This window comes from Pleurodeles waltl, chromosome 5 (genome assembly GCF_031143425.1).
Source record: "Pleurodeles waltl isolate 20211129_DDA chromosome 5, aPleWal1.hap1.20221129, whole genome shotgun sequence".
NCBI lineage: Eukaryota > Metazoa > Chordata > Amphibia > Caudata > Salamandridae > Pleurodeles > Pleurodeles waltl.
Window position 1 is genome coordinate 104,008,242 of NC_090444.1, and position 27,483 is coordinate 104,035,724.

Below are 27,483 nucleotides of genomic sequence, written 5' to 3' on the forward strand. Positions count from 1 at the left end.
CTTGGAAAGGCCGCCCTTGGTTTAAATTTATATTGTTCCACCATTGAAGCAAGGTGTATGTTTGGCGGTTTATCAACACTAGATCTAGAAGTTGACCCTGTGCCTGTGACCATTGTGATGCTAGGCACTGTTGTAAGGGCCGCATGTGCAACCTTGCGTTTGGGACAATGGCTATGCATGAGGACATCATGCCTAGTAGTTTCATCACCATCTTGACTTGTATCTTCTGTTTTGGATACATGGCCTGCATTACGTTGTGAAATGCCTGTACCCTTTGTGGACTTGGAGTGGCAATCCCTTTTGTTGTGTTGATTGTTGCTCCTAAGTATTGCTGTGTTTGACACGGCTGAAGGTGTGACTTTGTGTAGTTGAGTGAGAAACCCAGTTTGTGGAGGGTTTCTATGACATACTTTGTGTGTTGTGAACACCGTTCTTGCGTGTTGGTTTTGATTAACCAATCGTCTAGGTACGGGAACACATGTATTTGCTGCCTCCTGATATGTGCAGCCACTACTGCCAGGCATTTTGTAAAAACTCTTGGCGCAGTTGTTATCCCGAATGGCAACACTTTGAATTGGTAATGTACCCCTTGGAATACAAACCTTAAGTACTTTCTGTGTGAAGGATGTATTGGTATATGGAAGTATGCATCCTTTAGGTCTAGTGTTGTCATGTAGTCTGTTTGAGCAATGGGATTACGTCCTGTAATGTCACCATGTGAAAGTGATCTGATTTGATGTAGGTATTTAATGTTCTGAGATCTAATATAGGTCTTAGAGTTTTGTCTTTTTTGGGTATGAGAAAGTACAGCGAGTAAACTCCTGTTCCTTTCTGATGAATTGGTACTAGTTCTATTGCATCTTTTTGTAACAACGCCTGGACCTCCAGTTGTAGAAGATCCATCTGTTGTTTTGACATGTAGTGTGTTTTCGGTGGCACATTTGGAGGGAATTTTAGAAATTCTATGCAATAACCATGCTGGATAATTGCTAGGACCCAAGTGTCTGTTGTTATTTCCTCCCATTGTTTGTAGAACTTGGTTAGTCTTCCCCCCACTGGTGTTATGTGTTGGGGATTTGTGACGTCTAAGTCACTGCTTGTTTTGTGGAGTTTTGGGACTTTGGTACTTCCCTCTACTTTTTGGGAATTGTCCCCATCTATATTGTCCCCGAAAACTTCCCCGCTGATATTGACTCTGATAAGTGGGCCTTGTTTGTGAGGTTGTGGGTTCCGTGCTTTGTCCTCGAAACCCCCCTCTAAACTGTGATTTACGAAATGTGCCTCTGCTCTGTGGGGAGTAGAGTGCGCCCATGGCTTTGGCTGTATCAGTGTCCTTTTTAAGTTTTTCGGTAGCAGTGTCCACCTCCGGTCCAAACAACTGCTGTCCGTTAAATGGCATATTCAGCACGGCTTGTTGTATTTCCGGCTTGAATCCTGATGTACGCAGCCATGCATGTCTTCGTATTGTCATTGCTGTGTTTACAGTCCTAGCAGCTGTATCTGCCGCATCCATTGCTGACCGTATCTGATTGTTCGAGATACTCTGTCCTTCTTCCACCACTTGCTGTGCTCTTTTTTGGAACTCCTTGGGCAAATGTTCTATAAAGTGTTGCATTTCGTCCCAATGAGCCCTATCATATCTGGCCAACAAAGCCTGTGAGTTGGCAATACGCCACTGGTTTGCTGCCTGTGCCGCCACTCTTTTCCCTGCCGCGTCGAACTTACGACTCTCTTTGTCTGGAGGTGGTGCATCTCCTGAAGTGTGTGAGTTCGCTCTCTTGCAAGCTGCCCCTACTACCACTGAGTACGGTGTTAACTGTTGTGTGATGTACACGGGGTCTGTTGGTGGTGGTTTCTATTTTTTCTCCACCCTTGGAGTAATGGCCCTTCCTTTCACAGGCTCCTCAAATACTTGTGTGGAGTGTTTTAGCATTCCAGGTAGCATGGGGAGGCTCTGGTACTGGCTGTGTGTGGACGACAGTGTATTAAATAGAAAGTCGTCTTAAATTGGCTCAGCATGTATGCTGACATTATGAAACGCCGCTGCCCTTGACACCACCTGTGCGTAGGCTGTACTATCTTCTGGTGGTGACGGTCTAGCTGGATAACAGTCGGGACTGTTATCTGACACTGGCGCATCATAAAGATCCCACGCGTCAGGATTATCCTGACTCATCCCTGTATGAGTTGGGGATTGCATCATTGGTGGAGTGGCTACCGGTGATGGTTGTGGAGAGTGTTGTGGAGATGGTGGCGGGGTTACTTGTCTAGCCACCTTCGCCTGTGGCTGCTTGTCTTTCTCTTGGAAGGCAAGTTTTCGTTTCATTCGAATCGGAGGGAGAGTACTGATCTTCCCTGTTTCTTTTTGGATGTGGAGCCTTCTTTGGGTGTAGTCTGGCTCCATTGTCTCTAGTTCCTGTCCAAATCTATGTGTTTGCATTTGTGAGGACAGGCCTTGTTCCTCTGTGTAGGAACTTGATTTCGGTTCCGAGGCTGCCTTTTTCGGTTCTGACGACACTTTTTTGCCTTTCGGCATACTGATTTCTCGGTGCCGAATTGATTCGGTGCCGCTCTCTCGGTGCCGAGATTGCTCTGACCCGGTGTGTCGAGGTCGAGTCTGCTCTGACCCAGTGTCTCGGGGTCGAGTGTGCTCTGTGCCGGTATGACTTCGACACATGCATGCCCTTTTTCGGTGCCGATGCTCGGTCACCTATTTTTCGGGTTAAGCCATGGCCTGTTGGCGGTGGCGTCCCCTGGGCTTTAATGGTCTTTACGTGAGTCTTGTGTATCGGCGTCTTACTCACGGTTTTTGGCGTCTGTTCAGGATCGACCTCTTCGGAGTCTGAATCCTCGATGGAGAAGGTTTCCTCTTCTTCCTCCATGTGTTTTTGTCCTGTCGGCACCAACGCCATCTGTAGTCTTCTTGCTCTTCGGTCCCTTAAGGTCTTTCTGGACCGAAATGCTCGACAGGCCTCACAGGTATCCTCTGTGTTCTGGCGACAAACACAAATTACAGACCAAATGCTGATCTGTATAAGGATACTTGTTGTGACATTTGGGGCAGAAGCGGAATGGGGTCCGTTCCATTAGCCTTGAAGACGCACGCGGTCGGGCCGACCAGGCCCCGCCGGGGAATCGAAAACCCCGAAGGGCCGCCGGAGCTCTTCCAAATTCGGTGTCGATCTGTTGTAACTAACCCGATACCGAACGCAAACAATACCGTCGAATTTTCCGAGTTTTTCACTAACTTTCCGAACCGAAGCGCGGAGCGAAAAGGAACACATCCGAACCCGATGGCGGAAAGAAGACAATCTAAGATGGAGTCGACGCCCATGCGCAATGGAACCGAAAGGGGAGGAGTCCCTCGATCTCGTGACTCGAAAAGACTTCTTCGAAGAAAAACAACTTGTAACACTCCGAGCCCAACACTAGATGGCGGGAAGTGCAAAGCATGTGTATCTGCAGCTACACATGCCATCGAACATATATATATATATATATATATATATATCATATTCAAAATATATTATTCTGAAAAGGGAATAAGATCAGTTACAACTTATCATGGTGTTTACAGATGACATTTCTCAAATCTTGTGTTGTATAACCAGTAATTCATCTCTGCATCTTTGTTGAGAACCTTGGTGGTAGTATCCAGTTTCAAGATCAATTTGTGTTAAAGTCTTCTAATATGTAGTTCTCGGTTAGGTCCATGTGAGTGGGCCTTTACATGTTCTAGTCCAAAAAATGTAAAAGTCCTGTTGTTGGGTTGAAACTGTAAGTGGTGGACCCATTTCAGGTTTGTTGATGTTTCTGCATTATTGAATGGGAATTTTCAGTGGTTGGATAATGCTGCCCACAAATATTTGGGAACAAGGGCATTTAATAACGTGCTGTTACAATAGATCTAATCTTTTATGTGGAATTCCATCACTAGAAATGCTTTGAAGTATTTTATTGTGTTGATTCCCAATGTGCATATGCTACAGTTGGAGCAGGTATAGAAACTCACCCGTTTGTCCAAAAAAGCCCCTTGTGTAGTTGTTTTTTTTTTAAAAATTTTTTAAGAGTATTCTGATTTGCTTAGTAGTTGTAAGAAACCTTTTCACCATTTAGTGGTACAAGGCAAACGCTGCACTTAGTCTTCCAGGCTCTTTCGCTTGGTGGCCGATGCCCTAGCCGTAAGCATCAGGCAGTGCAGGGAGATAAAGGGCGATGGCTTTGGGGGGCTAGAACATGTGCCTATTTGCTGACAACCTTCTTTTTATGTTATTGGAGAACAGTGATTCATTACCGACTGTTATGAGGTTAACAGGCCTTTTCAAATACGTATTTGGATTCAGAATTAACAAACTAAACTTGGAGATTCTTAATTTGTTGATCCTACCCACTAATGCAAAGATGTTACAAAATTAACACTCTCCATGTGAACAGATCAATCAATAAAATACCTTAGGATGACCTTGACTAAATCTCTAGAGATGTTGGGAAGGGCCCGCTGGTCGCCCCTTCAAAAGAGTCTAATAGAGGACCTCAGACACTGATGTCCTCTACAATATCATGCCCAGGATGTATAAACACTTTCAAAATGGCCATCCTTCCTAGTATAGTGTACCTTTTTCAAATGCTCCCAATATCAATACCTCTGACTGAAATAAATGCAGTGCAGAAAAGATAACTAGTTTGACCCCCAACAGCCACAAAACTGGTAAGGAAGCCAAAAGAGAAAGGAGCAGTTTGTCCTGGACTAACTACTACAGCTTACCTACATTACATTTCCGAGTGGGTGATGAGGGAATGTGAAAATTGGCTTTTTATGGATAGAACAATAGTAGGCCATTCGATGGAATCTACCAAGGATTGTCGTGACAGGAACGCTACATCGCAAAACAATGAAAACTGAGCTAGAAAACGGAGATCAAAAGACAGTTAGAGGGGGCCAACCTATTTTCTGTCTCCCAACAACCCCAATTTTGTTTGCTTTAACTCTATCATCAAAGGAGAACCATTCTCTGTCTGGGCAGAGGGAGAAAGTAGATAGAGCAAGACCTGTTCGGTGAGGGTAAAACAAAGTCATTTGAACTATGTAAAAAGCAATACAGGATCTGTGAACTAAATTGCTTGTTATATTGCCAACCCTATCACTGAGTTTTATACTCAGTAAACTGGGCTTCTACCACTCAATCCCGAGCTCTATTTGAAAGGCTGATACATAGCTTCTCCAGATCTAGAGGCTTAATATCTAATACATAGCATACCTTACACCATACCAAACAATCCAGCAGGCTTACATTCCACCAAAGATGGGAAGCAGACCTGCGTCTGGTGGTCCTCTGAAGTAATTGAAAGGAGGTCTTCAGGTATGTCAAGAACACACAAAATGCCCAGTCCCAGATATTCTGGAGCTCACATTGCTTGCGAGGAGACGAGAAGGACTGGAGGGAGTGGCAGCACATAAATGGGCTCTGACATGACATGTGATTGGAGGTGGGAGGCCTAGACATCTTATCACACTTTTTGTGGAAAATAAAGAATGTCACTAAGGAACAGGCACATACAGTAAACATATTGAAAGATTGCATTAAATAAACCTGCCGCCCACTCCAATTTCAGGGTTTCACCCTTCTGTTTAGCTCAGTTTTGCAGTTTTCATCTTCTTAACATAGGCATTTATCTGCTCTTACTGCTCTGTGTACCTTACAGCCTGGTTCCAGTACACGCCTGGACAGGGCTGAGTGGCAGCTACTTTTGTGCATTCCATCCAGACAGGCACAAACACAGTACACTTGACTGCATCTGCATACTGATAGGCCTTCCAGGGCAGGAAGGGTGGATGTGGAGTCAATATGTTACTGTATGAGTTATTGCACAAAATACTTTACACATTGCCTCCTAAATTGAGCCCGTCTGCTCTGTGCCAAGCTGCCAGAGGTTGAGCACAGGATAATTTAGGTTGTGTTGTGACTTACCCGGACTAGGATTGTGTTCCCTACTTCGTCAGGGTGCATACCTCTGCCAAATAGAGACCTATTTCTAAACATTTTCTCTCCCTTGATGTCTAATGAGAATTCAACAGGGTATAGTGGGAATTCTAGAGGGAGATGATGAGGGCCTGTGATATGGGGAAACATTCCTGAACCTGGCATGGGCAAGATCTGCTGACCTGATAGCAAAATCATCATCGACTCCAGGGAAGTAAAAATAGTAAGGGGCACAGGAAGTGCTGCCATCTAAGCGCTGTATTTTTTCCCCCATTTATGTAACAATGGGCCCAGAGAGTTTGCAGTAAACAGGCGAGCAAACGAAGGTGGTTAAGCCCTGAAACATTTGAAATCACAAGATGAAATCTGGTTTTCCCTAACGGATTTGAACTCAACCATCTTGGCACTGCTTAAAGAAGTAGACCTGTACCACAGTGTATCCGGGTTTAAAGTTAACATACGTAAATGGTCTGAGCTTCACCGTTCCCCACCAAACGCTGTCAAAAGACCACTCCTTTTCAGTAAAGCACCTTTGCATTAAAATAGGCATCAATAACACACCTAAAAAAGCAAGGCTCCTCTAAAAGCAAATTATTACCACATTTTTATCTCCATAAAATGGAATTCCTCCAAAGGCATAATTTGCATCTCTCTTGTCTAGGCCAAAAAACATCAGTTAAGATGAGGATCCTGCCAAGGGTTTTTTCTCTTCCAATCTTTGCTCATTTTCCTACCCAGTAATCAAAATAACAAAAGCCTACAATTACTATGAGTAGGTCTTAGGTAACATGGTGTCTGCTCTAAAGCAAGTGCCTGGGAATACCAAACTTCATTTCTTACTACAGGATGATGCAGCTGTGATGCGTATGGGAATGAGCTGCCAACTTTAGAACTGGGGAACCAGGTTTGAGCCTCGGCACCAGCTCAACAATCTGTGATTCTGGGCAAATTGTATTTGTAATTATATAGCACTTACTACCCCTGACGAGGCGTTGAAGCGCTTTTCTGGAAGTAACACGCTACTCCGGAACCCAAAAGTATTAGTGGTGGATTAGTATAGGGAAATATGAGTACACTATTAGTATAGGGAGGTATGAGTTATTTATGCGGCGGACATGTGAGTCTGTTAGTTGGATTGAATAGAATAATGGAGGGATAGAGGAGGGAAGAATCCAGAAGTGTTAATTGGGAGATTATAGTAGTAAGATGAGTAAAGGAGAGGTGGAGGATAGAAGAGTCTGTAGACAGGGATTAGTGAGATCACAGTAGTAAAATGGGGGTTGAGAGGAGTCATAGGAGAGATAAACTGAGGTCTGCGGTGAACCAGAAGGAGTAGAGAAGGGGGGGAAGAGTCTAGGGGGTTATTTTGGAGATCATAGTAGTTGAATGGTTTGGGATGAGTCAGAGGGTGGAGATAGAGGAGAGATTGATAGAGGTACAGGGTGATGGTGAGACAGAGTAAAGCTTTCGAGAGCAATTATTCCCCTCTTGTACAGTAGGACTAAAGTAGTAAATATATAGATATATGATTACATAGTAAGGGAACATATGTATCACAAATATATCATATTCAAAGTTGAATCGTATAAACAACAGACTTTCAAAAATTGCAGTATTTGAAGTTAAATTATTTGTGTACTTTTATAACATTATTTTATCTTTCCTCAATATTTCACTAGTTAACCGCTTCTGTGCCTTGGACGAGGTGACCTACAGTTATTTTAGGCCATTTCTGCCCCCCCTGGGGGCAGAAACCTCTAGACGCCAGGGCAAATTTTTTCATTTTTTTTGTTTTGTTTGTTTGCTTGTTTTTTTAGAGATGGGTAGCGACCCATCAGGCAAGGGTCGCTCCCCTGGGGGGCAAATTGTATTTAGACCATTTCTGCCCCCCTTGGGGGCAGATTGGCCGATTTTAGGTCAATCTGCCCCTAAGTGGGCAGAAACCACTAGGCCCCGGGGATTTGTTTTTTGGCGCCAATGTCACGCAGAGGGAGCGACCCGTAGGCAAGGGTCGCTCCCAGGGGGGTGGGGGAGAGGCAAATTTATTTTAGGCCATTTCTGCCCCCTCCCCCCCCCCCCCACCCCTGGGGCCGGCTGAGCTACAGGCCAAACTCCACAGGTAGGCAACACCTCTGTTTTCTGTGAAAAAATATGTTGTGTCCACGTTGTGTTTTGGGCCATTTCCTTTCGTGGGCGCTAGGCCTACCCACAGAAGTGAGGTACCATTTTTATTGAGGTTTGCAAAGGATTCAGGGTAAAAGAACCTGGTCCGAGTCCCACAAGTCACCCCATCTTGGATTCCCCTAGGTCTCTAGTTTTCAGAAATGCACAGGTTTGGTAGGTTTCCCTAGGTGCCGGCTGAGCTAGAGGCCAAAATCTACAGGTAGGCACTTCGCAAAAAACACCTCTGTTTTCTTTCAAAAAATTGGATGTGTCCACGTTGCGCTTTGGGGAGTTTCCTCTCGCGCGCGCTAGGCCTACCCACACAAGTGAGGTATCATTTTTATCGGGAGACTTGGGGGAACGCTGGGTGGAAGGAAATTTGTGGCTCCTCTCAGATTCCAGAACTTTCTGCCACAGAAATGTGAGGAACATGTGTTTTTTTAGCCAAATTTTGAGGTTTGCAGAGGATTCTGGGTAACAGAACCTGGTCCGAGCCCCACAAGTCACCCCATCTTGGATTCCCCTAGGTCTCTTGTTTTCAGAAATGCACAGGTTTGGTAGGTTTCCCTAGGTGCCGGCTGAGCTAGAGGCCAAAATCTACAGGTAGGCACTTTGCAAAAAACACCTCTGTTTTCTTTAAAAAAAAATGGGATGTGTCCACGTTGCGTTTTGGGGCGTTTCCTGTCGCGGGCGCTAGGCCTACCCACACAAGTGAGGTATAATTTTTATCGGGAGACTTGGGGGAACATAGATTAGCAAAACAAGTGTTATTGCCCCTTGTCTTTCTCTACATTTTTTCCTTCCAAATATAGGAGAGTGTGTAAAAAAGACATCTATTTGAGAAATGCCCTGTAATTCACATGCTAGTATGGTCACCCCGGAATTCAGAGATGTGCAAATAACCACTGCTCCTCAACACCTTATCTTGTGCCCTTTTTGGAAATACAAAGGTTTTCTTGATAGCAATTTTTTACTCTTTATATTTCAGCAAATTAATTGCTGTATACCCGGTATAGAATGAAAACGCACTGCAGGGTGCAGCTCATTTATTGGCTCTGGGTTCCTCGGCTTCTTGAAGAACCTACAAGCCCTATATATCCCCGCAACCAGAGGAGTCCAGCAGACGTAACGGTATATTGCTTTCGATAATCTGACATTGCAGGGAAAAGTTACAGAGTAAAACGTAGAGAAAAATTGATGTTTTTTTCACCTCAATTTCAATATTTTTCTTTTTCAGTTGTTATTTTCTGTAGGAAACCCTTGTAGGATTTACACAAATGACCCCTTGCTGAATTCAGAATTCTGTCTACTTTTCAGAAATGTTTAGGTTTCTGGGATCCAGGTTTGGTTTCATGCCCATTTCTGTCACTGACTGGAAGGAGGCTGAAAGCACAAAAAATTGCAAAAATGGGGTATGTCCCAGTAAAATGCCAAAATTGTGTTGAAAAATTTGATTTTCTGATTCAAGTCTGCCTGTTCCTGAAAGCTGGGAAGCTGCTGAGTTTAGCACCGCAAACCCTTTGTTGATGCCATTTTCAGGGGAAAAACCATAAGCCTTCTTCTGCAGCCACTTTTTCCAATTTTTTTGAAAAAACTAATTTTTCAATGTATTTTGGCTAATTTCTTGGCCTCCTTCAGGGGAACCCACAAAGTCTGGGTACCTCTAGAATCCCTCGGATGTTGGAAAAAAAGGACGCAAATTTGGCTTGGTTAGCTTATGTGGACAAAAAGTTATGAGGGCCTAAGCGTGAACTGCCCCAAATAGGCAAAAAAAGGCCTGGCACAGGAGGGGGAAAAGGCCTGGCAGGAAGGGGTTTAATGCTTGTATATAAATATTTAAGATAATATTTACCTATTGTGATAGATAAAATAAAAACAGAGACTCATAAACACCTAATCCAACAACTTATATAGAAACTATGCAATGACCTATGAACGTCAAGCGTAGAATATACACACATATGTTTACACAGACATACACAACCATATCCTATATATAAGTTAAAGAAATGGTATCAAACTAAAGTTAGCAATAATGGATTTATTTGTTTTGTTGTGAACAAAACTCTGATAATATTGCAGACAGAGGTGTCCTGGTTCTGTTTAGAACAAGGGAAGAGTGTGGATAAAATATACCTGGGCGTCCCTGAGCCCGACCAGGACCGCTGCGTTTGGAGTGCCTGCATTACAGGGGTAATTTGTGTTGAAGAATATATATATATATATATATATATATATATATATATATATATATATATGCATATACACATGCATACACACACACATACATACATAACCATATATATATATATATATCCTTTGCGGTCTATTGAATTTTTTAAGATCATCCCAGATGGTGATGAGGGCAGATTCTGTGCCTCTTCCTGGGCAGAATACAGTTTGGTAGTTTGAAAGTAAGGCGTTATCTTCAATGAACTGTGACATCTGGGCGAAAGCTGCTCTTTCTATCAGTTTGCCACAGAAAGGTCCATTTGTAATTGGTCTGTAGTTGTTGGGGTCATGTGGGCCCGGGTTTGTTTTCTTTAATAAAGGGCGTGTGTATGTCTTTAAAAGGTCTACAGAATTCCCGTAGTTAAAAAATTATTGATGATTTTTCTTACTGATGTGGCAGCAGATGTAGATAAAAGAAAGTTCTTGAAGATGTGTGATGGACAAGGGTCAGAAGGGCAGCCGGAAGGCCTGCTTGCTTTGACCAGATCCATAAATTCAGTTTGTGATATTTGTTTGAAGGAGTGAAGAGGTTGGGTTGGCTTACTCTTGGAGGGGATTTTTGGAAACAGGTTGGTACTGGTGGTTTTCCTTTGTTCTAAATAGGAGTCTGTTAAACCTGGCATCCTTGGCGTGGTCTCCCCTGTCTTTTTTGCCTCTTCTTTCCCTGTTTTATTGTGTGCTGGACTCTGTTTTTGCTGGTTTTGTTATTCTGGGCACTTTACCACTGCTGACCAGTGCTAAAGTGCAAGTGCTCCCTGTGTACAATATATGTGTGATTTGCTTTTCAATGACTAGCATATTTGATTTACTAGTAAGTCCCTAGTAAAAGTGCACTAGAGGTGCCAGCGCCTCTAAATCACATGCCACTAGTGGGCCTGCAGCACTGGTTGTGCCCACCCACACGAGTAGCCTGTTAAACATGGCTCAGACCTGCCACTGCAGTGTCTATGTGTGCAGTTGTTAAACTGCCAATTTTGCCTGGCAAGTGTACCGACTAGCCAGGCCTAAACCTTCCCTTATTATACATGTAAGGCACCCCTAAGGTAGGCCCTAGGTAGTCCCAGGGGCCAAATTCAGTTTTCACTGGTGCAAGGCCTAGCTCTCTCATAGGCTAACACAGGGGCTACCTTTAAATAACTTTAAGTGCAGATTTCCTTTGAAAACAGATAGAGATGTGGAGTATGGTGTCTCTGAACTCACAATTTAAAAATGCAACTTTTGGTAAAGTTGTTTTTTAAATTGTCAGTTTAAAAATGCCACTTTTAGAAAGTGGGCATTTTCTTGCTTAAACCATTCTGCGACTCTACCTGGTTGTGTATTCTCGGTCTGGCTCGGACTGACAGTCTGGCTGTTTGTGAATCTCCACAAGACAGTAACATAAAGCAAAGCTGGGGTGTATCCTGCATATCCTGATGGGCCATCTGGGCTAGAGTGGAGGGAGGAGTGGTCACTTATACCTGTGCCTGCCCTCACACATTGCAGTCTCCAACCCCCTGGTGTGAGTCTGGAGCAAGGCAGGATCTTGTAAACAACTGAGACTCCTTTGAAGTTTGCCTACTTCAAAGGCAGATAGGGGGTGCAAGTAGTGGATCCAAAACCCCAGATTTGTAGATTACTTCTGAACTCAAGAGGAACCTCTGCCAAGGAGAAGAGCTGAAGAGCTGGGGGGAGTACTGCCCCTCTGCCTGTGACTGTGCTTTGCTGGGTTGGCCTACAGTTGCTGTTTCTGCCTGAAAGAGGACAAAGACTGGACTTAGTGGTATATTCCTGCTTGTGAGGTGTCTCCAAAGGCTTGGACTGAGCTTGAACCCTGTTCTAAAGTCTCAGGGCCCTCAAAGACTACCTCTACCGGCACCTGGACTCTCTGCTGAGACTGCATGGATCGAACGCTTTGCACCAGCGCCAGATCACCTCCACAGCAAGGACCCAAAGCCTCGCACCGATGCCTCCGCTCCGCGGCACCGGAACCGACACCACACCGGATTCAGCGACGTCTCGATCCCCAACTTGTTTCTTCATTTCCACAAGGTACTCTACCTGGGGGTCCATGTGACTCTGTGACGGCGCCATTAGCGTTGGATTGTTGTGAACAACTCCGTCACAATGCAGTGATATTACCAATTCGAAGCATTTGTGTTTCTAAGCACTATATTGAAGTTTCATCTTTAAAAAATGTATGACTTTGCTTGTGCATGTCGGATCTTTGTTGTTTTGGTCTTGTTGTACTCAGATAAATACTGGCTATCTTTCTAACCTGGTGTTAAGACCTTTTGTGGTGCTTTTACTGTGTTACTTTGCCTGTTGGTACAACTACTTTACACATTGCCTTTGAGATAAGCCTGACTGCTTGTGCCAAGCTACCAAGAGGGTCAGCCAGGGTTATCTTAAGTGTGTATCTCCACTGCCCTGACTACAGTGAGGGTCGCTGCTTGGACAGAGTGCAAACTGACTGCCAACGGACACCCCATTTCTAACAGAGTCCAACGTGTTTGCCTTGGTTGTGTAATGATTTGCCAGTTTGTCTGTGAAATCTTAAGTAAAGGAATGCGTTCCTTCCATGCATTTAGGTTTTTGAAATTCGTTGAGAATTTTATAAAATTCTTTATGTGCATATATAGCATTTTGAATTCTGTCTGAGCAGTACCTTTTATTGGCTCTTTTGGTTGATGATTTGTATAATCTGTTAATTTTGCACAGCTGACGTTTGTCTTGAATGTTGTTTGTTTAGAGCCAGGTTTGTTGCACCCTTCTGACTTGTTGTTTTATCTTTTTTAGTTCTATATTTCTACAAGGTGCTTGTTTTCTTTAGTCCTTTTTTGTTTTTCTGGTAATAGGATATCATATTAGGATATCAAACGTTTCTTGTAGCCACTCAAATAGTTTTTTTGCAGAATTTATTGTGTCCGGATCTGTGTTGGCTGTTAGTTGTGTTCCTAAGTGTTCAAAATTGAGTTGTACCATGGTAGATAGGTGAATGTATGTAAGGTGGCCTTGAGTGTGTTTATTTGTGGTGTTTTATGTTGGAAAAATATCAAATGGTGATCTGACCAGGTGACTGGTGTGATACTTTGAACTGTAACTAGGTTGGAGTTTGCACAAGTGACATCTAGGATGTGTCCAATGATGTGTTTGGGATTGTGTACAATCTGATGTAGGTTCATTGTGACTAGGCCAGAAATTATGGCTTTTGGATGGGGCATATATTCGGTCTGTCAAACCAAATGTTTAGGTCCCCAAGAATGCATAGGTTGGAGTATAGTGTTAGAAGGTTTGAAACTGTGTCTACAAATGTGCCTGGGAATGTTGAATTGCGAGTTGTGGTCTGTAGAAAGGAGGAAGTTAGAGCAGGAAGTCTGCTGATGAGGGCCTCATAACCTTGTAAGGAGATGTTGTCAGTTTTGCTGAGATTTATTCCTTGTTTGAATATAACAGCTATTCCACCTCCTCTTTTGCATATACAGTTTTGCGTGATCGTTTGATAGCCTGGAGAAACGGCTTCATGCAACACGGGGGCCATGTCATCTCCCAACCATGATTCAGTTATGAAGAGTACGTCAGGTTGTGTGTCAGTGAGTAGGTTGGAGATGTGGTGCTTGTTTTTAGAGAGTTATAGGCCATTTATGAGTAGGTAGTTTAGAGATTGTGTATTGGTGGTGGTGTCATTTTGTTCTGTAAAAGAGTGATCAGTATATGTTGGGTGGGGAGGACTGTCTGGAGTGAAAAGAAATGGGGTGAGGTGGATTGGATTTAATCAAACAGATTCATAGAGTGAGCTAATCACCTGCGTAGGTATACAGGCACTGAGAACATAGTGGGGTAAGGTGGATAGTGGTGGATTGGAGTGGGGTGAACTGGTATGGAGTGGGGTGTACTGGACTGGGGAGAGGTGGATCGGGTTGGTTTGGAATGGGGTGGATTGGTTTGGTGTGGGGTGGATTGTGGTTGATTGGAGTAGGATGAATTAGATGGAGTGGGGTGGATTGGACTGGGTGAGGTGATTTGAATTTAAGTGGGTTGATTGGACTGGACTCAGATGGAGTGAGTGGCTTGGACTGAGTGGGTGTGGTGGGTTTGACTGGATTGGTGTGGGCAGATTGGAGTGGGACAGACTGGAGTGGGCAAATTGGAGTGGGGCAAATTAGAGTGGGGTAAATTAGAGTGGGGTAAGTTCAAAGGATTGGAGAGTGGTGGGTTGGGGTGAGTGACAGAGTGGGGTGGATTGTATTGGTCTGTGGTGAACTGGATTGAGTAGAATAGACAGCACTGAGTGGGGTGAATTGGTGTGGTGTGGAGTGGACTGGGGTAATGCACCAACATTAAAGCATAATTTTGGAAATTGCACATAAGAAAGCAACTGTGTCGCTTTGTAATATTTAGAACAAAATAATCATCATCTTTTGATAGCTGCGTCTATGAGCAAAACAAAACAAAATATGAGTGCAAAGTGAGAAAAGAAGACTTGGCAACAAAAAAAAGTTATGTATAGAAATAAAACTTTGCAATTTTGTTTGTCCTGCTGGGCACGTTTTTGCCAGTCACATGCTTTGTGTTTGCAGGGCACCTCAAGTGAAAAAGAACAAAATAGTATCTCAATCACGTCAGGAGCAGTGGACGGGCACTGATTAAGTTGAATCAATCAGTGATTGGTCCCTGCTCCACAGAAAGGAATGGAAATGATGCTAGGCCTATTGTGACCAATTTACGAGGCAGTAAAGAAGAGTGCCACGCAAGCCAACAAATGGTAAGCAAAGAGCAACTCCGAGTCCTTTTCGTAAACAACAGCGTCTCGCAAGTGATATGCATGCACTAGTGCATGCTATTGCAGACTCGACCCTCAAAAATATGAATGTGACCTTGTGTCGCATAAATGGTGCTAAAATACCTTTGTGTCGTGTTTGCGCTCTATAAAAATTACTCATAAAAAATGTTTGAGGGTGGAATGAGAAAAACAATGTTGCTTCCCCAACGGTATGCTAACAGGGCACTCGGCTTTGGGAATTCCCATGTCGAAAGAAAAGAGAACGAGCTAGGTTATGCAATTCACAGCTCTAGGCTGAATTCTAGGCAGGTGGGATGCCTTCTGCACTAAGCAGGGGCTAACTAGCTACCTAGGCCTATTCATCCCCTATTTTGCAATACGGTCTTCCAACTTGGATTAGACAGGGAGACATTTGACAGTTGAAAATCAACAGATATATAAAACTCAGCAAACTCTTCCACAAAGGAAGTTTCAAACCATTCGAGCAAATATAGCTAAATCAGTGTCTGGGGCAGAGCAAGGGGGTTTGGAACATGCAACTTCAGCACTGGGCCCTCTATAGCTCAGGCAAGGCAGTGATTCCAGAAGCTCCTACACTCGTCATATGCTGACGAGCATCTGATATTACAGTTGTATCAAATAATATGGGTAGCAGGGAAAAAGCTAAAGCGGAGCTGCCAGAGGGCAGAGGAGAAAGAACTAGAAATCTTACGCAGGAAGAATAGGTCGATCGAATAACTCACTGGCCTGGAGAGTTGAACTGCATTATATTGTCATCAATATGGAAGCAACCTTGACGTTATTATATAGATGGCGTTACACAACTGCTAGATGCATTCTCTAATAGAAAGAAAAGGTTCCTTTTCACATGTTTTATGGTACAACCTCATGATCTGTACTTTGAAAAGGGGCTCTACATGAAATCGCCAACATCACAAGAACTGGAGTGAAGCCCTTAGCACAGGCTGTTCTGCTAAGATGCATGCCGGGAGAGGTATTAAAAAATGGTTCCATCGCTATAACTTGTGGCTAATCAATCATACATTGCAGAATACTTTGAAAAAATAGAAGATAGGTTGAACGATCCAAGATGGTCTGAGAGGCCCAAAATGTCTACATCTGTGGGTTATCCATATCCATGCATCAGGGTTATTAAGGTCAATAAGAGATAGGCTGAGACAACTGGAAAGAGAAACAATCTGAGGCATTAGAAGCAGCTATGTAACCAGACAAGACAAAGTCATATTACGTGAAATAAGAAAAAAGATGGACGAACTCCAAATATGCAACAGCAAGGATATATGGGGATAGGACAATAACTGAGGCAACATATGCAACCCTACTATGCACTAAACATGCAGATGCTGCAGTTATTACTATCTGCTCAGAGACTGAAGATATATGTTGCACATGCTGGAACAAATCTCAGATTCAGATGCTATTACCTAGTACTGCATACCACAGGAAATGAACCTAGGAAACCTAACAATGACATGGTTAGAAACAAACAGAGAGGGATTAATGTCAGCCTAGCACCAACCGAAATCATAAATGTAGTTAAAGGAATGTCAAGCGGTAAAATTCAGAGCTCGGGTAAACTAACAGTTTATTTCTACAACATCTGACAGAGCTAATCCCACATTCAACTCCACTCTTTGTACACATGGCAGAGGCAAGCCACCTTCCACCTACCCTTCGAGAAGCATTAATAGTTGTAATATTTAAGCCAAGCAAACCAGCTCATCAGTGTTCATCACACAAGGCCACTGTCACTTTTAAACACGGAGGCAAAATATTAAAAAAATATTGGCAAACCATATAAGCCCCATGAATCCAGGCATAGTACTATCTGAACAGGCAGGTTTCGTCCCAGGCAGCCTTACAGTATTTCACCTTGGAGCTCTATTTGGTGCCATTACCTCTACAGGCCCCGAAGTATAAGTGGCAGTAGTATTCTTAGACTATGAGAAAGTGTCACACTCCTTAGAATGGTTTGGCAGTACCAGCTAAAATCGGCATGGGAGGAATATTCCTAGTTGGTCAAGCTACTATATACTGAGCCCATGGTGCAAATACAAATATTCAGTTGTTGCACCCACTGGTTGCAGAGCCATTGGCATGTCTATTATGGGAGTATCTTGTGCATACACGTGTACGATTCCCAGGTTGCAATTTAATACTCTCCACAAATACAGATGCCAAAGTACTTACGCAAGAGACCCAAGGACGAACTTGGGCCTCTACTTCAGGAAATATTAAAATTTTGCATTTACTCTGGCCTACGTATCAAATGCTGAAAATCACATATATTCCCACTGGCAAAGAACACAGAGAGATGCGAGGCAGAGTTTCTGCTGCTGGGGACCGAGGATCCTGTGAGATTTGTGGGAATAAGGGTGCATTGATCCCGATATAGTTGTATTAAACAATAATGGAGTTCCACTAGACAGGTTTACAGAAAGCGTAGCTAAGTGGATTAGGCTCCCACTACCCTTGGCAGGCTGAATATCAATAATGAAAATGGTGGTATTACCTATCTTCCAGTTTTAATTCTTAAACGTACCAACAGTGATTTCCAGAATATTCTTTCACACATTGCAAAAATTAATGGCTAGACTGGCATGGTGGGAAAGCAGCCAAGAGGGCACTTTCATACTTCAGTAGGAGAAAGGGGGACTGAAGACCTCAGATCTGAAGATACGTTACACAACAGCCCCAGTCACTTTGAGCGCTACTGGTTGCATAGCCCAATGTCTCTACTGCATCTATGGTTGCAGTGAAATGCAATAGAACCTGCACTGTTTAACGCTCCAACAAGACACTGCATTACTGTAGGAGGCTGGCCTGGCTTGTAGTGGGTACCAGAGGTACTTACACCTTGTGCCAGGTCCAGTTATCCCTTATTAGTGTAGAAGAGGTGTTTCTAGCAGCTTAGACTGATAGAAGGTAGCTATAGCAGAGCAGCTTAGTCTGAACTAGGAGACATGCAAAGCTCCTACTATACCACTGGTGTCATATGCACAATATCATAAGAAAACACAATACACAGATATACTAAAAATAAAGGTACTTTATTTTTATGACAATATGCCAAAAGTATCTCAGTGAGTACCCTCAGTATGAGGATGCCAAATATACACAAGATATATGTACACAATACCAAAAATATGCAGTAATAGCAAAAGGAAGTAATGCAAGCAGTGTAAAGTTACAATAGATTGCAATAGGAGCACATAGGTATAGGGGCAACACAAACCATATACTCCAAAAGTGGAATGCGAACCATGAATGGACCCCAAACCTATGTGAGCTTGTAGAGGGTAGCTGGGACTGTAAGAAAACAGTGAGGGTTAGAAAAATAGCCCACCCCAAGACCCTGTAAGGTAGGTGTAAAGTGCACCTACAACCCCCAGAGACAACAGAAGTCGTGATAGGGGGATTCTGCAAGGAAAACCAACACCAGCAATGCAACAACAGTGGATTTCCGGACCTGAGTACCTGCAAGACAAGGGGACCAAGTCCAAGATTCGCGACAGTGTTGAGAGTGGGCAGGAGCCCAAGAAATGCCAGCTGAGGGTGCAAGGAAGCTGCCACCAGATGGAAGAAGCTTGGTCTTTTGCAAGAACGAAGAGGACTAGGAACTTCCCCTTTGGAGGATGGATGTCCCACGTCGTGAAGAAGCTTGCAGAGGTGTTCCCACGCAGAAAGACCGCAAACAAGCCTTGCTAGCTGCAAGGGTCGCGGTTAGGGTGTTTTGGATGCTGCTGTGGCCCAGGAGGGACCAGGATGTCGCCACTTGGATGAGGAGACAGAGGGGGCGCCCAGCAAGTCAGGGAGCCCTCACAGAAGCAGGCAGCACCCGCAGAAGTACCGGAACAGGCACTTAGAAGAGGAGTGAACCGGAGTCCACCCGAAGTCAGAAAAGGGAGTCCCACGACACCGGAGGACAACTCAGAAGGTTGTGCACTGCAGGTTAGAGTGTCGGGGACCCAGGCTTGGCTGTGCACGAAGGAAATCCTGGAAGAGTGCACAGGAGCCGGAGCAGCTGCAAATCACGCAGTACACAGCAATGCAGTCTAGCGTGGGGAGGCAAGGACTTACCTCCACCAAACTTGGACTGAAGAGTCACTGGACTGTGGGAGTCACTTGGACAGAGTTGCTGAGTTCCAGGGACCACACTCGCCGTGCTGAGAGGGGACCCAGAGGACCGGTGATGCAGTCTTTTGTTGCCTGCGGTTGCAGGGGGAAGATTCCGTCGACCCACAGGAGATTTCTTCAGAGCTCCTGGTGCAGAAAGGAGGCAGGCTACCCTCAGAGCATGCACCACCAGGAAACAGTTGAGAAAGCCGGCAGGATGAAGCGATACAAGGTTGCAGTAGTCGTCTTTGCTACTTTGTTGCGGTTTTGCAGGCGTCCTGAGCAGTCAGCGGTCGATCCTTTGGCAGAAGGTGAAGAGGGAGATGCAGAGGAACTCTGGTGAGCTCTTGCATTCGGTATCTGAAGAATTCCCCAAAGCAGAGACCCTAAATAGCCAGAAAAGGAGGTTTGGCTACCTAGGAAGGAGGATTGGCTACTAAGAGAGGTAAGAGCCTATCGGGAGTCTCTGACGTCACCTGCTGGCACTAGCCACTCAGAGCAGTCCAGTGTGCCAGCAACACCTCTGTTTCCAAGATGGCAGAGGTCTGGGGCACACTGGAGAAGCACTGGGCACCTCCCCTGGAGGTGCAGGTCAGGGGAGTGGTCACTCCCCTTTCCTTTGTCCAGTTTCGCGCCAGAGCAGGGCTGGGGGACCCCCTAAACCGGTGTAGACTGGCTTATGCAGAGATGGGCAGCATCTGTGCCCATCAAAGCATTTCCAGAGGCTGGGAGAGGCTACTCCTCCCCAGCCATCACACCTATTTCCAAAGGGAGAGGGTGTCACACCCTCTCTCAGAGGAAATCCTTTGTTCTGCCTTCATGGGCCAGGGCTGCCTGGACCCCAGGAGGGCAGAAACATGTCTGAGGGGTTGGCAGCAGCAGCAGCTGCAGTGGAGACCCCGGAAAGGCAGTTTGGCAGTACCCGGGTTCTGTGCTAGAGACCCGGGGGATCATGAAATTGTGACAATTCCATGATCTTAGACATGTTACGTGGCCATGTTTGGAGTTACCATTGTGACACTATACATAGGTAGTGACCTATGTATAGTGCACGCGTGTAATGGTGTCCGCGCACTCACAAAGTCCAGGGAATTTGCCCTGAACAATGTGGGGGCACCTTGGCTAGTGCCAGGGTGCCCACACACTAAGTAACTTTGCACCCAACCTTTACCAGGTAAAGGTTAGACATATAGGTGACTTATAAGTTACTTAAGTGCAGTGGTAAATGGCTGTGAAATAACGTGGACGTTATTTCACTCAGGCTGCACTGCCAGGCCTGTGTAAGAATAGTCCGATCTCCCTATGGGTGGCAAAAGAAATGCTGCAGCCCATAGGGATCTCCTGGAACCCCAATACCCTGGGTACCTCAGTACCATATACTGGGGAATTATAAGGGTGTTCCAGTATGCCAATGTGAATTGGTCACTAGCCTGTTAGTGACAATTTGGAAAGCAGAGAGAGCATAACCACTGAGGTTCTGGTTAGCAGAGCCTCAGTGAGACAGTTAGGCATCACACAGGGAACACATACAGGGCACACACTTATGAGCACTGGGGCCCCGCCTGGCAGGGTCCCAGTGACACATAGACTAAAACAACATATATACAGTGAAATATGGGGGTAACATGCCAGGCAAGATGGTACTTTCCTACAATTACCACATACCTGGGTGAATGCCACAGTGCATGCATAGTATAAACTACTTAGATATCTACAACGTTATTTCTTACACCTACAGTGAGGGTAGACAGGCTCACTTGGCCTCTGACCAGACAGGAGAAGGGAATTACAATGCAGTTACACAAATTACACATCAACAACATGGGAGACTTATTCAGAGATGGTAAACTGCTGACACCGGATCAGTAACAAGAGCACTAGAAATATTTCTGTATCATAGGAAGCGCCACTCCATACAGCAGATATTAGCTGATGGACTGACCGAACCACATACACTTAATCTATTAATGGGAATATTCCACAATGAGAATCCAAGACATATTATCACACAACTATAAATATTAACTACAAACGTTGAACAAGTAGAAAACCTGCAAAGTAGGCACTAGTGGCAAATTAATATGCAGAAAACATTAAGACTTACAATGGTTGCTCAGTGATTTGAATGGCGCCAACAGGCTAAGACACTTCAAGCACATGCAAAGATATTACTATATCCCTGCCAGACTACCCAAGTATAGATGGTGAAACACCCCTCGTTGCACTGCAGAAGAGACAGATTTCCTCCATGTTACTTGGGATGGTCCGAACACACACAAATTATTGGGTTGATGTATTTAATGGCCTTAGTAAAATAACAGAAGCACACATCACACCTGACCCTGAGCTGGCATTACTTGGCTATGTTAAGGTTGAGCCTAGACCTGTGAGAAGGCACACTGCTATGGCAATGCTGTTGATTAAATGGTGCATAGTAATGCAATGGTGCAAGGGCCCAATTCCAACACTAGAAGAGTGCCACCGAGATGTAACATACTAAAGTGACGCACCAAACACTTATAGCATGTTGATGCCAGTCAGAACTAGATCCTGCAGTATATTGGGCCCAATCAAAGCATATTTAGCACAGACAATAAGCGACGCAATGGATGGAAAGGAAAAGGTTGATACTACTTAGAATTGCAACATAAGGGTTCAGATACAGAAGACATGTTGGAAAGATCGTGTTTGTTGATGTTTCTTCTTATGGATTTCTTTATCTCTTGTAGATTACTGTAAGGTGATGTAAACAGAATGTAATAAAATGTGCTCCACCCTTGTAAACATACTGCATACGTACTGTTAGAACTAACTTGCTGTAATGTGGAAAATCCATCAAAAAAATGAAAAGAACATCCATCCTAAAGAAAGCAATTGCAGATTCCAATATCCAATATGGACAATTATAAAGCTCTTTTGGACCACTACTGCCAGGGTAACTGAAACAACCGTCTCTCGCCATCTTTCCTCATAATTGGTTTTTAATGGTCACCTCAGTGGCGTTCTGTCTAGATTTAGGCCACAAAAGTGCACCAAAACAAGCCAAATAAAAATAAGGCAAGACCTCTTCACTTCCCTTGACCAGGGCCACTGCTGTGACCTGATACTACTTGTTCTGTCTGCCACATTCAATACCATTGACCATCAAATGCTCATTCAAAGACTGTCCTTCTCAGTGGGCATTGAAGGCACTACACTCTGGCACTGCTCATGCCATTCTACACATAACTAGTTAAGTCAAAATGGGCTTTCTCCTCTTAAAAACAGCCACCATCCATTGTAGTTTCTCCTCAAAGCTCCATCTTGCCTCTCACCCTATTTAACATGTACATGGCGCCCTTTACATCCATCTTGGTCTCATTTAAGATCAGGTAGCAAACAAGCAAATTATACTAATCTCCACCTAAAAATTGAAGATGAACCTGACAACCTATCATAGTTTTCCCTCTTCCTTTCACACATCCACCACTGCAATTAGTACAACTGGCTGTGCATTAGTGGTGAAAAAAGTGATATCTCGCTGTTTGGTCATACAAGCCCATTCTCCTTCTCCCCTTTATGGCCAAAGGATCTAACAGTCAACCAGGTTTGTAAATCTGCTTTTTTCACAAACGCCAATTGAACGCTGTTGAACTTCTCAGAAAAATTGCCTTTATCATTCATTGCTGGCCTCCCCAACATATTCCTCACCAAGTTGTATGAAATACAAAACCATGCATACCATGGTGCTGGGAATAAAATGCAATGATCACCTTATCACTGCACTAACATCCCTCCACAGGCTCAGTGTGAAAGAAAGAACATCCTTTAAAAATGTCTGCATTTTTCATAAGGCACTGTATGACCGAATTGCAAAACTCATCACCTGCCTATGTGTTCCATATCAACCAACTCGAAGCCGCAGGTCAGCCAAGCAAGGACTGCTGCCACCCCAATGATTCAGATACAAAAGATTCTGAGGTCGCTCTCTTCTTTATTAGAGCTCCTCTCTGTGGTATTATGTACCCACCTGCTAAATTAAATCCAGAAAATCTTTGAAGAAGCACCTTTTCACTATGGCAGTCTGGTAATCCCATTGTCCTAGGAGTAGCTCTTTATAACATGGAGAGGGACTTCTGCAGATATAAGCTGCATACAAATATCAGTGTAAACTCCCTAGTTGGACGATTATGCAACATTTTACTAGATGGATTAGGCTGAGACTAATTCTATATACTCCCACTCTCCCACTGTAGTGCTCAGAGGCAAGAGGGATAGTTAATAGAACTTTAACAACCCTAAAATAAGATAAAGGAGCCAATAGGGATGTATAGTGTTGGTCATATAGTTTTCTGGAAAATGGAGTTAAAGAAGAGTACACAGATGAAAAATACTATTTGACATTTTGACACAATAACTGAAAGTGGCCTTAAACAATATATTTTTAAACCAAATTAATTCACAAGGATTCTGAAAGCAAGTACTGGACAGCTGGAAAAGATTAAAAGTAAACGGATCAACAGAAAAGGGATGGACTGGAAAAGAGAAGCTGGGAAACCTCAGAATAGTTGCAAAATTAAGTATTTTATTTGTGTGTAACCATCCGCATCACGAGGAATTCATTCTAATAGCCTGCTACTGTTTTCCTACAGACCAAAAGATGATTCCTTAATTAGTTTCAACGACGACAAGCAAAATAAGGTAGTCTTCAGAAATGAATACACAGTGCCTAAGTTTCCAGTGTTTTAATAGATAACGAAAGTATCAAAACAGCAATAACAAAAAGGTTACTTGGCCTAACAAGGTGTGTGCATGAACAGTATTACCATTCTCAGTCTTTAAGAGATGGTTTAAATAGGATTCAACCAATGGTGTCTTAATAAGGAGAAGACATTGACACACAACACTGTTAACAACAATACTTCAACATTTAAAAAAAAAAAAAAAACATAAGTTGCATTTGTAAGAATATTCTCTGCTCTGCAATATTCACAAATATTTGAAATTAATACAGATGGCATTATCAAAAGTAATTCAGTCCCAATATGGTTTTTCAACAGCGTTGCAGGATTATAAGTGGAAAATACCAAAATACTGGCTATTATTCATTATTAATGGCAAACTTGCAAAAAGTTCAGATGCAGTGAGCCCAACTAAATCATCCCTCTAACCACTTTTACTCTATTCTACAGACTGGTTTGTTTGAAACCTGTGGAATAGTAGCATTTGCGGGTTGCGTAAATGAGATGGAGACTGGAGTTTCTGCGGGGCACTTTACTTGTCATAGTACTGTATAGGAATATCATTAGGAGATTTGACTACAAGGAAAACTGTCTGAAATCCGATTTCCTCATCTGAACTCAGTTAGCTAAAGAACTGCTAAAGCACCAAAATAGACAACAGCACCATAGCACTGTAATTACGGTGTGCACCGGAGGAAACTTGAGCCTCAATTTGTGGAAACCAGATAGCCTGCATATCTCCCCATTTATAAGGACCTAAGGTATTAAAAAAACTATAAAGCAAGGCCTCATGCATCACAATCTTGCTCCATTATTGGCCTCCCACACTCGCCAAATAAAAACCTAGTGCTGGGTAGGCCACTTGAGATCTCTACTACCCAACATAAGTTCTCCCTGCCCACACGGGAGGGGGGGTGGGGGGTGGCACTCACCACTAGATTTTTCTCTGGCAAGTGCGGAAGACCAGTGATGAAGCATGACATTCGGGGTGGTGTGTGAGGAACTGCCTTATAATTTTTTTTATTATCTTAGATATTATGATTAGGGAGATATTCAGGTCATTGGGTTTCCACAAACTGAAGCTTAAGTTTCCTCCTGTTGGCTGTTTTGCTGCTTTAGATATTATTTTGGGAGGGCTCCGATAAGGACCACCCTTATTACCTCTTGTTTCCTCACTCCCAGAAATTGGGATCCTATGGTATAGGGATATAGTGGCTTACTACAGAACAATATGAAATGATATTTTCCACCACCTGTTCCAAACTATTAATGAAGTGTTGGAAAAAAGACAATAATACTGTGAAAACACATTACAAGAATGTAAAAACACACTGGCCCTTTTAAATATACACTCTTACCTAATTTTGTACAAATTCCCTAGCGTAAACATGGTCAGTCAGTGACGTTATAATACACATTAGGAGGACCAGCTATCTAAAATGCATTTGGCAACCAAGTAAGAAATCTTGAGCAACAAAATTGGAACCAAACACTATTCCTTCGTAGGTGTGAAAAATACCCAGCTCATCAACAAAAATAAATTAGAATGTTAAGAAATATTTTGACAAAATAAACTCAATTCCCTTGCAAGCATCTGTTAAACAGAAGGAATGGGTATCTGCTTTGCAGAAGTGCTGTCATATTCTTGCATCAAGTCATTTGTGGTGTTATAGTGCATTGCGATATAGGATTTGGCAAATCCAAATGTGGAATTTACTGGCTGTAAGCTATTGGGAGTGCTAACGTCTTCAGACGGACTGCTGTTATAGATACTGTAGTAAGGTTCTATACGAGTATTGATGGGTGTTGAACTGCTCTGTCCGTAATATTGGTGCCCAGCAGAAGCCTTTGGACTCAGTATGCTTTCTTTAGAATGGCTTGGGCCACATGCCTGGTCCACAAACTTTTTCTGAGGTTTTGGGGAAAGCATGTAGGCAGAGTTAGTTTCGTGGTGCGATGATTTATTTCGATTCACCTCCAGGCTTCCCTTGCCCATGGCACGGAGCCTTGTCTTCTGTTTACAGCAAAAGAAGCCCAGAGCCACATACTGGATGCACCAAAGGACCCTTCTCCTGAGGCCAGCGCTGTTGCGCGAGTAAATGAACGGGTTTAATCCAGATTTGAAAAATATGAGTGTAAATCCACATAGCTCAAACTGGTACAGAATGAAACTGCTGCTATTGGTAAGGACATCCTGGATCAGAGAAATGCCCAGCGGGAGACAGCACACCAATACTGAAAGAACAATCACAACACAGGTCACCACAGCTTTGGAATCCTTTGCTGTCGAAAGATTGACAGCAGATACCAGCTGTAGCTTGCTGGCTGGTAATGGCAGTTGGCTTAGTTTTTTGGTATAGGCATGTGTCTGGATATGCTGCAGCTTGTTGTAGTTCTGATTCCTGTACAAGGCAGGGACAGTGCACTGCACACCATCTACGACAGGGCCAATGAAAGGTTGTGGTCGGTTGGTGTCCACTGTTATGATAGGGCATTTTCTCACTTGAGTGTTTTTCCTTAATGCTTGGGCTATCATTATGTAGGAGATGGATACAACAGCAACACAAAAGGTAAAGTCAACTACATACAAGTAGAGAATAATTTTCCCTTCTCCCCGATTCAGGCTATACATCGGCAGGCAGATCTTGGATTTTCGGGTCCGCAGAGTAGCCAAAGTGGCCAAAGTAAAACTTGTAGTCCACAAAAGAACAGTGAGCAGCAGGGTGCAAGGGAAGGAAGCGGTCCTGTTGGGCTGCTGACCAAGAACCATCCGCAGTCTGTGGAGTGCAATGACAGCCACGGTTTTGAGGGACATAATTATAAATCCAGAGCTTGTTAAGTGAAAAGTGAAACAGAAAGCTTCTGGAACATTTGCAGCAGTGTCAAAGAACAGGACAAAGGCAAACATGGGTGCAGTCACACAGCAAATGAAAAGGTCGCAGAAGGACAGGTTAAGGATCATGAAATCAAAGTTGGTTCTGAATTTCCTGAAGGCTGGATCGAAGAAGGACAAGAAGACGATTAAGTTCCCATAGGATCCCAAACAGAATATGATAAACAGTAAAAAGGAGCAAGTAACTAGGGTTGCAGTGTGGATAATCTCCTGAAATTCCCTGAAGGTTCCGTTACCATTCTGCAGTGTAGATGAGCTGTTGAGATAATCATGATGGTTCTGGTCTGCAGAGTTGGTAATTGATTCTGTAAGGTTCATCTTAATGCTGGTTGCCCCAAGAGGACCTTATGGCTCATAAGACTTTGATAGGCTGACATTGACGCTGGTTTTGACGGTCACAGTGGTACCACCGCTGTCGAAACCCTTTGTCAAAATAAAAGCAGAAGAGAAAATCATCAATGTTTGTGAAATTAGTACAATTAATAAAACCAGATAACTGAACAATGGTGAATAAAGTCATGAACAAAAGAGAACAGTGACCATTTTTTGGAGTTACTCTGCCAAGAAATCATTCACAAAATGAGGCCAAAACGTACA

General features: G+C 43.6%; 1 protein-coding gene across 2 annotated transcripts in view; it reads right to left on the bottom strand.

Annotated features, from left to right (window-relative positions):
- Positions 1–23,816: 23,816 nt before the first annotated feature.
- Positions 23,817–27,483, bottom strand: part of LOC138295425 (probable G-protein coupled receptor 75) — a 55,237-nt gene continuing 51,570 nt past the window's right edge. For both annotated transcript variants that reach the window (XM_069233718.1, XM_069233719.1), the window contains one exon: positions 23,817–27,309. In XM_069233718.1, coding sequence (XP_069089819.1) covers positions 25,591–27,204 — 1,614 coding nt within the window. In that variant the 5' untranslated portion in view covers positions 27,205–27,309 and the 3' untranslated portion in view covers positions 23,817–25,590. The remainder of the gene's footprint in view (positions 27,310–27,483) is intronic.